Source organism: Malurus melanocephalus, unplaced genomic scaffold, assembly GCF_030028575.1.
Source record: "Malurus melanocephalus ecotype Western Australia unplaced genomic scaffold, MMel_1.1 scaffold_683, whole genome shotgun sequence".
In the NCBI taxonomy this organism is placed as follows: domain Eukaryota; kingdom Metazoa; phylum Chordata; class Aves; order Passeriformes; family Maluridae; genus Malurus; species Malurus melanocephalus.
The window spans coordinates 265,368-277,083 of record NW_026623915.1 but is presented as its reverse complement, the minus strand read 5'-3'; the positions used below and the strand labels follow the sequence as shown (position 1 = coordinate 277,083).

The 11,716-nt window shown below is 57.5% G+C and overlaps 2 protein-coding genes across 2 annotated transcripts in view; one reads left to right on the top strand and one right to left on the bottom strand.

Annotated features, from left to right (window-relative positions):
* The window catches only part of LOC130584234 (POU domain, class 5, transcription factor 3-like), a 4,416-nt gene extending 273 nt beyond the window's left edge, over positions 1-4,143 (top strand). Inside the window, 5 exon segments of the mRNA XM_057384083.1 lie at positions 1-245; positions 1,778-1,889; positions 2,277-2,407; positions 2,928-3,092; positions 3,845-4,143. The exon segment at positions 1-245 is cut by the window's left edge and continues 82 nt beyond it. Coding sequence (XP_057240066.1) covers positions 1-245; positions 1,778-1,889; positions 2,277-2,407; positions 2,928-3,092; positions 3,845-4,096 — 905 coding nt within the window. The 3' untranslated portion in view covers positions 4,097-4,143.
* Positions 4,144-7,150: 3,007 nt separating this feature from the next.
* Positions 7,151-8,387, bottom strand: FUT7 (fucosyltransferase 7). Its single transcript, XM_057384085.1, has one exon. The coding sequence runs from the start codon at positions 8,372-8,374 to the stop codon at positions 7,331-7,333; it is 1,044 nt and encodes a 347-aa protein (XP_057240068.1). The 5' UTR covers positions 8,375-8,387; the 3' UTR covers positions 7,151-7,330.
* Between the last annotated feature and the right edge of the window lie 3,329 nt (positions 8,388-11,716).

Genomic DNA, 11,716 nt, shown 5'->3' with positions numbered 1-11,716 from the left:
CTGCCGCTTGCTGCGGCCCGGCCTGGCCGCCCCCGCCCTGGGCCGGCCCCGCTCCTCCCGGCCCCGCCGCCCTGCCCGGGCCGCCCTTCCCTGGTCCAGCCGCCCCTACCTTCTCTGGCCCCCAGCTTTGCCCTGCCGCGGCCGCGCTGCAGCCGGGCTCCGGCGGCCCTTCAGGACTGGGCAGCAGCGGCAGCTCCAGCGGGGCTGCCAGCGAGGGCGGACACTCCAGCGACAGCGGCGAGGAGGTGAGACCCGACGGGACGGGGAGTGAGGCGGCCTGCCTTGCCCCGCTCCCGCCGTCCGTACACGGTGTGCGGTGTGTTCTCGGGGCTTTTCTCCCCGTCCGGAGCCGGAGCCCGGTTAGCCGCCCCGTCGGCAGGAGCTACCCGCCGGTGCCGCCTGTCCGGCCCCGCCGTCGGGTGCCCCGGGAGAAGCCTGACCCGGCGCTGGGACTCGTCCCGGCTGGGTCAGACTCCGCAGAGGGAGCATCGAGGGGAGGCTGCTTTGGGGTAAGAAAAGGGGTATTGGGTGCTTAGGAGAGCAGCTTCCCCTACGCGATGCGGCGGGGTCGTCTCGGGCAGCGATGCTGAAGGCATCCGGCGGGATATTCGGGGCAACRCAGCGCGGTCCCCGGCCATCGAGGGCTCCTTGGCCACCCACCTCAGTCCCCTGCGGTCGGCTGCATCCCCAGCTGCCGCTCCGGAGCTACATGAGCACCGATGTTTGCTGGGGCAGAGACGGCCCGGAGATGAGGGAGGGAGGTAGACGATGGCAGTAGGGCTGCTTACCGGCACCACTGGATTTGTGGTTTGCGTTAGTTTTTAATATTTCTTAATGCTGATGTAAYTCGCCGCCCCGGGGACGGCAGCGGCGGCCGATGCGGGGTTTGGTCCTTGAGGGAGTTGCGGGAGGGTTTGCGCTGTTGCCCCTGGGTCGGGGGTGCGGAAGGTTCCACGCCACGATCGGTGCGTGTCCTTGGCCGCAACCGGCCGCGCTGGGTGGGGAATGGTCACGAAAAGCGCTTCCCACCTGCGGAACGGTGATGCAGGACGGCGATGTGGGACGGCATCSCACATCGATTCCCGGTGCCGATTTACGCCAGGAATTAAAAGCCTTGGTTGGGTGACAGGAGGAATGCCTGGAAAAACCGAAACTCCTCTGAAAATGTGGAAATTGGGTAAAAGGTTTCAAAATGCCCCCGCAGCGGCAGAAAGGTGGGAAGCGCCTGGGCAGCCGCTTGCCAGAAGGGAAGAGCCTTCTGGTGGCAAAGAGAGTTTAAATCCCAMGCGGCTCACGGGCACTTGCTTGTCCCTCGTTTCACGGGAGCCTTTTCCCTGCCCTGGGGACAGGTGGAAGAGGGGCTGCTGCTCCAACCCGAGAGCATGGGAAGTGGCCCATGCCACGGGAGAACGGAACCGTCCCCGTGCGGACGTGGCGTGGGACGAGTGAGAATGGGTTGAATCGGGCTCAGCCAGTGTCACTATCGGTGCTACCCCTGGCCAGGCCAGGAGGGTGCGAGACGGAGGACAAAGGGAGCATTACCAGGGCATGTTGAGGCAGAGCGGGAGCTCTTGGTGCCCTTGGGCTACCCTTGGTCGCCGCCGCACCAGACTGGGTTGAACTGAGCGCTCGGGGTGGGGTGGGGTGGCGTGTGTCCGGTGTGAGCCTGGTAGGTGTCAGAACCGAGCCCTCTCCTGCCGCTGTCCTTCGAGGACCCCGACAGACCCTGGATCCTGGGTRCGAGTTGTCCCCTTTCAGTATCTCTCTGTCCTGCCAGGATGCACCAACCTCGGGAGAGCTGGAGCAGTTCGCCAAGGACCTCAAGCACAAGCGCATCATGTTGGGCTTCACCCAGGCTGACGTGGGGCTGGCGCTGGGCACACTCTACGGTGAGGGGACAGGGGAGGTCCCTTGTGTTCCCCCACAGCTGGTGGGAAGGGAGAGGCCTGGGAGGGCCTTTCGAATCACCTGGGCTAATGGYTTCTGCTCTTTAACGACCTGCGAAGGAGGCATCAAGCACCTGCCCCAGGGCTCCTGGAGGGGTGTGCCCAGACCTGTGGTGAGGTCGAAGGTTCGATAATAGGGAACTGGTGTAAAATAACTACAATTGCTTATTAAGACACGTTTCAGGGCTTTAAATGATTGCTAAAGGAATGGGAAGTGTCCCCTTCCTGGTCTCCCCGGAGCAGGGAAAGCTTGGGGGYGGTAGATCCTGGGGTCCTGCTGGCAAGGGAATCCATGCGGTGTGTAATACCCTGCCTGCCTTGCCTGCACAGGGAAGATGTTCAGCCAGACAACCATCTGCCGCTTTGAAGCACTCCAGCTCAGCTTCAAGAACATGTGCAAGCTCAAGCCGCTGCTGCAGCGTTGGCTCAATGAGGCRGAGAACACGGACAACATGCAAGAGGTACAGGGCTGAGGGGGCTGGGATCTGGGGTACCTGCAAGCCCTCAAGCCTCACATTCTCCTCCCTTTCCCATGTACTTTAAGGGGGAGAAGAGGGGAACAGAAGACATCTTATGCCACAGCACCATCTCCCTGCWTGACTTGAGTCTGGCCTGAGGGCAAACCACTGGGTATTACCCTCTGCCAGGCTGGGGTCAGGGGGAAGCCCAATTGCCCCACAGACACCTTGTGATTGTAATAGCTCCCATATTGGAGCAGCCAGGTCCTTCTGGAATCTGACTGAATGTTCAGCATGCTGCTCCCTGGGAAACCTGGGGGGCATGGAGAGAGATGTGTCCAGCCTCACTGTTGGCTGTGCTGGGACACTGGGAATGGYCCCAGTCACAGTGGAATGATGCTCCATGGAAAGTCACCAGGACATAGTCTGTTCCCTGAGTTCTGCAGCCAGCTACTYGTGTGTCTGAAGCCTGGTGGAGACTATTCCACCTGCTAACCAAATAYATTCCCTCTCTCATTCCCAGATGTGCAATGCAGAGCAAGTACTGGCCCAAGCCCGGAAGAGAAAACGCAGGACCAGCATCGAGACCAATGTGAAAGGAACACTGGAGAGCTTCTTCCGCAAGTGCGTGAAGCCCAGTCCCCAGGAGATCTCCCAGATCGCCGAGGACCTCAACCTGGATAAAGATGTAGGTTGGGAGGGTGGGGAGGATGGGTGCCCCAATGGCATCAGTTCCTGAGCACCTGCCAGTCTGATACCTTGGCACAGAGCAATAATGAAATACACATGGAGAGATGTAAATAACTGCCCTTTAGCTCTGCCAGGCTGGATATACATGGCTCATCAGTACCAAAAAGAAAAACCCACTTAGTCCCAGAGAAGACTTAAGTTCACAGATTAAATATTTAAAACTTAACAGAAACTAAAATAGTTCCCAGATCCAACAACGTGCATCTGTGTTTGTGTATATGCACAAATATATATAAGTAATCCCATAAAAGTAAACCTGTGAAACTAATTCATCTCTGAAGAAGCTGATTTTTGCCCCGCATGCAACCCATGTGGCAGGTTATAACATTTTGCTTCTGAGGTGGAAATGCATCAGAAGACAGGCAAAACACAAGCTCCTAACAATACCCAAGTTTGTGTATTAGGTTCATCTGGCTATGCCACCAGCCTTTGGAGAGGAACTTTTCCACTCATTATCTTCTTTCCTATTTAGTACTTGCCATTTCTGTCTTCTCTCTACTCGGGAAGCAGTGGGAAAGTGGTCATGGGTGAAGTTTGTYGGAGCCCAGCCTGGCAAGGAGTTGTGGCAGGGAGGGGGCTGCACTGGCAGGTTTGGGTGCTGTGGAGATGCCACCAGCAGAAGGGTCTCCTTGTAACCCCCACCATGTGCCTGGGTCACCCCCTCACYCTCTTCTGTCTCCCTTCCCACAGGTGGTCCGGGTCTGGTTCTGCAACCGGCGTCAGAAGGGCAAACGGCTGCTGCTGCCCTATGGCAATGAGGCAGAGGGGATGATATATGACATGAACCAGCCCCTGGTGTCTCCTGCCCTGCCCATCCCAGTGACGTCCCAGGGCTACAGCCTGGCACCCTCCCCTCCTGTCTACATGCCGACCTTTCACAAAGCCGAGATGTTCCCACAAGCGCTGCAGCCTGGGCTCTCCATGAGCAACAGTGGCCACTGAACCCAGGGCCTGTATGATCACTGCAGGTGGGCTGGTGCTCTGGGGCGGTCCCTCTTGCCCTGGGCTCGCACAGKCACAGCCCCRCTTCTGCTTGCTCRTGGGGTTTTYGGGGTGCAAGGGGCTGAGAGCCTGKTGCAGGGATTGGTGCCTGCTCTCTGCAGATGCTCCCAGCCCTTCCCAGTTACGTGAGCTTACTGGTCCCAGCAGTGTTGGCCCTGCTCTGGCCTCTCCTGAGGGCAACTCCTCCTGCCCCACTGCACCCGYTGAAGCCAGATGTGCCCAGGGCTTTTGAGCCCTTCCCTGGTCCCAGCCCAGCCACTCCTGCAAGATCCAGAAAAAAATATTTTTTAGATTTTGGGAAGGGTGGGGGGAGGGGATGGTTTTATTAATTTTTTTAATGGTTTTTGGTTGTAGTTTTTAAAAAGCAAAAATTTTTGTAGTGATCTAGTTTCCCAGGTGTCTCCTTCCTCCCTGTAGAGTGAGGCTGGGGTGCCGTGCCCAGGGCCAATGGCCCTGGTGGCTCTGCCTACCCTCCTGGGCAGCCAAGGTGAGCCAAGGGCTGGGGCAAGAGGAGTAAGTGAGCCCCTGCCACCCCTCACTCTGGTACACGAGGTGTGGTACCCCTCTGTGGGGCAGCTGATGAGGCTTGTTTGGATTGGAGAAGTCCTTCCCAGTGCTTTGTGCCCAGCATCACCCCCAGTCCCCCAGGTCCTCCCCGCTCCCCAGCTGCTGTTCCACACCCCAGCCCAGATGCCCAGAGACCACCTTTCCCTGGAGGTCCCAGCTCAGGTGGCCTACACCTCCCTGTCCATGCTGCTAGCACCCCATGCCTTCCAGCCTGCTCTAGTTGATGATGATTTTTAAATTTTTTGTTTTAATCACATTCTCCTCTGGCARTGAAATAAATCTCAGAGTTCTTTGAGGCAAGAATGAGTTAACCCTTTCCTTGCCTCCTTTGCATCCCTACTCCTGCAGCCCAGCAGTATGGGTTTGGCTGCATGTGGGGGCGCAGCAAGGCTGGAACAAGGCACCCAAAGAAGGTGACATCTCCTCATGCCAGCAACACCCAGCTCTTGGCTGCCCACAGCTTGGCCTCCCACCASTACTGTGGCAGCTTGGCCATGGAGTGGTACCAGCTTGTCCAGGGCATGGCCCCCAAAGTAGAGGAGAACAAAAGTGAAAGAGAGTCATCTTCCACCCAGTTCAAGCTGCTGGTTTGCTGTAGCTGCTGCTGGGAAGGATGGAAGCAGTGTGGGCTTGTAGGCTGCTCCAGCAGCTTGCCAGGGACAGAGAAGGACTAGGGAGGATGTAGCAGGGTGGGCAGTGAACAGGTCTGGAATGCCAGGGCTCTCCCCTGTAGTATGACACTTGACAGGAGAGGAATGGMTGTTCCCATGTGTGTGGTCCAGCTGAGGCTGTCTCTGGTGGGGTGATGGTAACCTAGCCATGCACATCCATCAGGCAGTGGGAGCTGAGCTGRTGGGAGCAGGGATGTCTGGGGCGATGGCCCTTCGCTTTTTCCCACCACTGTTTCTCAGCTGGGTTGCCCCCATTCCATTCTTTTGAGGGCCCTTCCCCTGAGCAGAATGAAATCCCCAAYCAAGCCTGTAGGGAAACTTCCGGAAAGCCCTATTTGCAGCCTGATGGCCAGTAGCTGGGRCTTTGTTCTCTAGGGCTGCCTGGAATGGGGGCACCACAGGCAGCTGCTCACAGGGCACCKCAGTACCCTGCAAAATTCTGGGCTGGACTAGATGCCAGTCCCATGAGGCAGGGCCCCCTCTTTAGATCACTGCATCACTGCTTGCTCCCCAGAGCCCTGTGCTTGCCTGCCCACAGGGTAGAGGCACAGCCATGTGTAGCATACACTGGAAACTATCCCCTGTTGCTGCTGCCCAGTGCAGTCTGGCACTTTAAAGGGTGTGGGAGGCTGAYAGGGTCAGGAGCAGAAATCTGAGATGGATGTCATCTGAATGTTTCCTTTCCTACACATTCCCACTAGCTGGATTTCTGCTTGCAACCATGCAGGAGCTGCAGCCCCCCTGAAACTCCCTACATCCTGCTACCCTGGCACCGCCTGCCCCTCAGTACCCAGCACRTGTCTGTGGGCACCCACAGCCCCTCCTGCTCCACTTCTGGTTGACCCAGAAAACAAAGCGGAAATCGGAAGCCACAGAAATTCAGACGAGCACAGTGTGCCTGTCCAGCTGCCACCTCATCAGGGCTGGGGCAGGGGAGGAATGTCCCCTCTGCTGACTCTTGGTCCTGCTAGACATCTGGCAGAGGTGGGATTTGGTGACTTCAGGGCCACAGGAAAGAAAACTGGGAACGAGTCGTTTATATCAAGGAAGTTGATGGCACTGAGCAGGGGGGCAAAGAGCAAAGCACAGATGGAGCAGTCATGGCTCAACCCCAATATCACCACTGATTYCAGATGGGTGCTTGTGCTGCAGGGTGGCCATGGTGCAGGGTCTCCACAGCCCAATGTGTGCATGTGCAAGTTGCCCACAGGACTGGTTTTGCTCTGGGCTTGTGCAAGCCTCCAGAGACTGTCAGCTCACTGGCTTCCTGTCACAGCAGCAAGGGGGTGACAAACCACAGTGTCCTGCCTGCCCAGCGTACTGAGATTGCTCTGAGAGCATCCACTGTCCTGTGGCTTCTCACTGGYACAGTGACATCCATGGCTTTGGGGAAGGCAGAAAATGTGTGCTCTCCCTCTCAGGAAGAGAGGGAGCAGAGGCTGTCYTTTCTCCCGGGCCATGTGGTAATGGGGTCCCCCCAGGCTGATGGTTGCTCCTCCAGCCCAGCCAAAAATGTAATCACAGACCCTCTGCTGTCAAGACTTTGGCACTCAGAAGGAATGCTGGGGAGACATTGAGGGGAAGGTTGGGGAGCCCATAACCACCCACCAGCCCCCTGCCCTGCCCACACCACATGCACAGCCTCAGCAGCACCGTGCCATTTATTTCCAAAGCAGCCTGTGGTCCTGCCAGCACCCTGTGGACCTGCCAACACTGACAAGGTGTTCATTGTTGGATCAGGATGATCAGTCCTGTTTCACAAGAAATGAAGTCATGGGGAGTTGCTCAAAGTCCCGGAGTGGCAACAGCTGGGTTGGGAGGAGAGTGAGAGTTCCTGTCCTCCTTGCCCCACCATCCTGCATGCAGCTGGGTGCCCCATGCACTTTCCACCCCCCATATCCTCTGCCTGGATTCATCCCAAGTGTCCTGGCACACGCTAGGAGCTGAACCAGCCCTGCAGGTCAGGATAGAGGTGGCCATGGGGCAGGTGGGGGTAGGCRGTGCAGATGGTGCAGATCCGTTCCCTCCAATCTGTGTAGAGCTTCACACTGAACCTCCTCTGCCAGGAAAAGAACTGCTGGTATCGGCTGGAGTTCATTGTCTTCAGGAAGGTGGCCAGCTCCTCCAGGGAGGCAAAGTCATTGACATGGATGAAGGAGTCTGAGGGAACAAACTGCTCATAGTTGGACCTGGGTGGCCCTAGCACCACAGGCACAGTGCCAGCCAGCAGTGAGTTCCTCCAGAGTTTCTCTGTGATGTAGTCCCGGTGGATGGAGTTCTCAAAGGCCAGGTAGAACTTGGACTTGGATATTGTTGCCAATAGACAGTCTTTGCAGAGGGGCTTATTGTTTGCTTTCCCATATATATTTACATGGAGGTACCTGGAGAGGTTTTTGTAGACTTCAGCYCTTTTCTGAGTCCTGTGGTAGTTGCTGATAACCCAGGACACCAAGTTGGTCTTTGCAGGTATGTTCACAGTGGCTGACTGGTTGGGCACAAGCTTGCCATAGGGGATGAAGATGTCCGAATCCTGTCTGTAGGTCATCACCCAATTGAAGGTCTGGTTCCATTCTGCTAGAGCTCTAGTGTTGGAGGGGGACTCCAGGGAGACCCATACCCAGTTCTGCCCTGGCAGCCTCTCCTTGGGCAGTCTGTCCCGGCCAGGCTGGAGCCTGGAGTGGGGGAACACCACCACGCTGGCCTGGTGCAGGAGCTGGCGCTCTGTGGTGAGCTGGCAGCCTGTGATGCCATACAGCTCACGGCACACATCCCCACTGACATTGGGGACCTGTTTGGAGGGCCATTCCCACACCAGGATCACCAGTGGCTCCTTGTGTTTAGCRTCTTCTCCAGAGCCCTTGGAGGGGTTGAGGAAGAACCTCAGGTTCCAGAGGGTGGTTACAAACACCGCAGCAGTGACCAAGGCCTTCAAACCAGGCCGGCCCCATGGTGACCATCGCAGAGACAATGCCCAGGGCATGCTGGTGGGTTGGCTGTTATCTCTTTGGGTGTCAGAGCTGATGCCTGTGAGAGAGGAGAGGCCACCAAGGATCATCAGCTCAGTTTGCCAGGGATGAGGGGTGATGGGAAGGCAATGGGGCCAGAGAAAGGACTTCTCTATGAAACCTGGGCCCTCTGCTTCTTTGTGCCACAGAGTTCCCTGTGGACCTGATGTCACCCCAAGGTGGTCTTTGCTCACGTTCCTGTGATCCCTGGTGACCTTTGGGGGAGCAYAGATGCTGTTGGAAAGGGCAGAGCTGATGGGAAGTAAGCCACCTGTGCCCTTCTGCCCCACCTGCCTAGCCCCACTGGGGCAGTTTCCCCGCCTGACACAGTCACGGTCTCACTTCTTGCTTTACCCAAAACAGGTCAAACCTGGTATGCATCCAGCTTTGCCACTGCTGTGTGCCAAAGGACAAGGGACAACACCCCAGCCCCATTGAACAGCCCCATGGCAAGGCCATAACAACAAAATGGGGTGACTGTGAAGTCCAAAACCCTGATGAGGGCCGARTTTGGGAGTGTCCTGCCCAAGAAGTACCCCCTCATCCCAGCATTCTCCTGTGCAATGACAAGGCARCTCCCAGGCTCATAGTGCCCTCCCCAGGTCAGGATGCTCTCCCTGGGCCCTAAAGCCATCAGGAATCCCAGCAGACTGGGAGCTCATAGCCTCAGTGCCCCAAACATATTTTWTATCCAGGATGTCACAGATGGCCAGTGCCCCACTGTGTGGGCACAGAGGGCAGGGAGAGCAGGGAGACCAATGCAGCACTTGGGGCTGCCACTGCTGGGATTCAGCTGTGGGATGCCACCCTGTGAGGGTGCCCATCTGCCTGTSTCAGGCTCCTTCAGCAGTGCTGTGATTTAACCAGGAACACCACTGGGAGCAGAGCAGTGGCAGAGGTGGTGAGGGGGATGGTTGGCTGCACTGGGGGCCAGCTGCCAGCTTAAGCCCCCTCTGGACTCCYTGCAGAGCTCAGAGCGTTCAGCACCAAAGGTGGTTTCCCCTTTTGTGGAAACCTCTGGAAACATGTGGGTTGCCTGCACACCACTGCCAGCTGGGGTTGAGCCCATGCCTCCAGTATTGGAGCCTCCTGGAAAGCGGTGCCCTACTTTCCCACCCACCCCAGCACTGCAGCTTGGCTGCAAAATATCCCTTTCCCACCCTGGCCCACTCCGTCTGTCCTGCTAAAATACATGAGCTAAGTTTAGGCTCCAGACAAATCTGGCATGGGAAGCAGAAAGAGCTGGGAAAGCTTTTCTGGTTCCCTACACTGCACATCAGTGCTGCAGGTCCCTGTCCCCAGTAGCGGGAATTTTGCTCCTGCTTTGGGGATGTTGCCCCCATTTTGGGGATGCTCTGAAAGGGAACCCCCTGCTTTGGCAGTAGCAGGGGCCACCCCATTTCTCAGCCCCTCTTCCCTCATTTGTCAGCACCGTTGAACTCATACTTACTGTGACCGAGGCGTGTGAGGTGCCAGGTGTGTCTGCCTGGGTACTGCTGCGCTGGGCTGAGGCACTCAAGGGCTTCCTCTTTTCTGCAGTTTTGCCTTGTCCCAGCCCCATAGCAGATCCTTCCTGCCCTACGTGGCAGCTGGCACACCCCACTCCCAGCACTTCCCCWGCGCTGYCCTGTGGGCACCCTGTGACTGGGTGGGTGTCCCTCAGCTGGGCAAGTGCCCCATGGACTGGGTGAGTGCCCCACAGTTGGGTGAGTGCCCCACAGTTGGGTGGGTACCCTCTGGCTGAGTGGGCACCCCATGGTGGGTGCCTTGTGGCTGAACGGGCACCTCAGGACTGTGTGAGTGTCCTGCGGCTGAGTGGGTGCTACATAACTGAGCATTTGGCCCTAGATGTTTTGGTGCCCTGTGGCTGGGTTGGTGCCCTCAGCCTTACAAAGTTGCCACCCATCTGCCATCCGCAGYTTGGTTGCAAACAGGATACCAACTCCCACTGACTCATCCTGAAACCATCAGCTAACAGCCCCGATGTGCCACCGATGTGGCACTGTCCTTCTTACCCACGATGTTTCCTACCAAAAGGGGAAGCRGGCACATGTGAGACTCAGCAGTGTGTGTACAGAGAGCTGCCTCTGCTCTGCCCCAGTCCTGCCCTGCTCCTGGTTCAGTTGTGTCCTTTGCTGGCATTGCTGTCCAGGACCCAAGTCTCCATGAAAGCCCCGGCAGGCAAAACGAGATGGGGAAACTGAGGCAGAGGCAAGGAGGGAAGCATTAAGGTGTCCAGCACTGTTTCTGAAGCTGGCAAGGGCATGCCCTGTGCCCTGGCAYACACAGAGCTGGGAACAGAGCTTCAAACTGTTCCCTGTTTTCAGGCTGCCCCTGGGATCTGCACCCTCATTCCTGCTGGCTGCCAGCCTCTTGGGATCCCCGTTGGGAACAATGCCATGCCATCGTGCCAGGGTATAAGCAGAGCTCTGTGGCTTCAGTGACATGCTGGGAACCCTCAGAGGCCAACTGCAGCCCCAACGGAGGGCGTTCCTTCCTCTGCAGCTATGTCCCTGTTTCCTGTAATCTTTTCTCACTCCTTTTCTGCATTTCTCCCCCTGCATGAAAGTCCAGATACCACAGTCCATGGGCACCATTTCCAGCCTGCCCTGCCCTGGCCCTGCTGGCTGTGGGCAGTAGTCCCTGCCTGGCTGGAATATTCAGCATCATCCTTTTGCTGTTGCACAGCTTGAGGGCCCAGGGCACATGGAGGGCAGCTCTGGGGACAGCACTTCCACAGGGGATTCRGGATGGCTGGTAGAGCAGCAGGAAGCTTTTCCCTGGCACTTACAGCTGACATTTGCAGGTGCTGCCCCAGGACACCCTGGGTGCAGGGACAATGCCCAGGGAGGATTTGCAGCCAGTGGATCCAAACACCCTGATCCTGTGGCCCAAAGGATATGGCTCTGAGCCAGGCAGGGAGCCAGGGCCAGTGTTGCCTAGGTGGGCTGGGCAGAGATCARTGCCAGGGGCCATACCATGGGACCACTGGAGAATGCTAGACAGCACCAGCACAAGAGCAGGGAGATATGTGTGGATGGGTACTGCCATCTGCAGATGACCTCACACAGAGAGAGTAGCTTGGCCACCCTGCAAGGAAGTCCCCTGAGAGGTGCTTAGGGTTCCATGTCCCCTAGTCTTCAGGACTCCTGGTCCATGGAGGAGATGGGCCACTGGGTCCTTGAGCTTCAGGTCGTGGGTCTATGGAAGAGAGAGGTGACCATGTCCCTGGGGCTGTGCTGCTCTATGGCACACTGCTGAGTCTGCCCCTTGCTGGCCTTTCAGGGTTTCTGTGGCCATGCCAAGCAGAAGAGCAG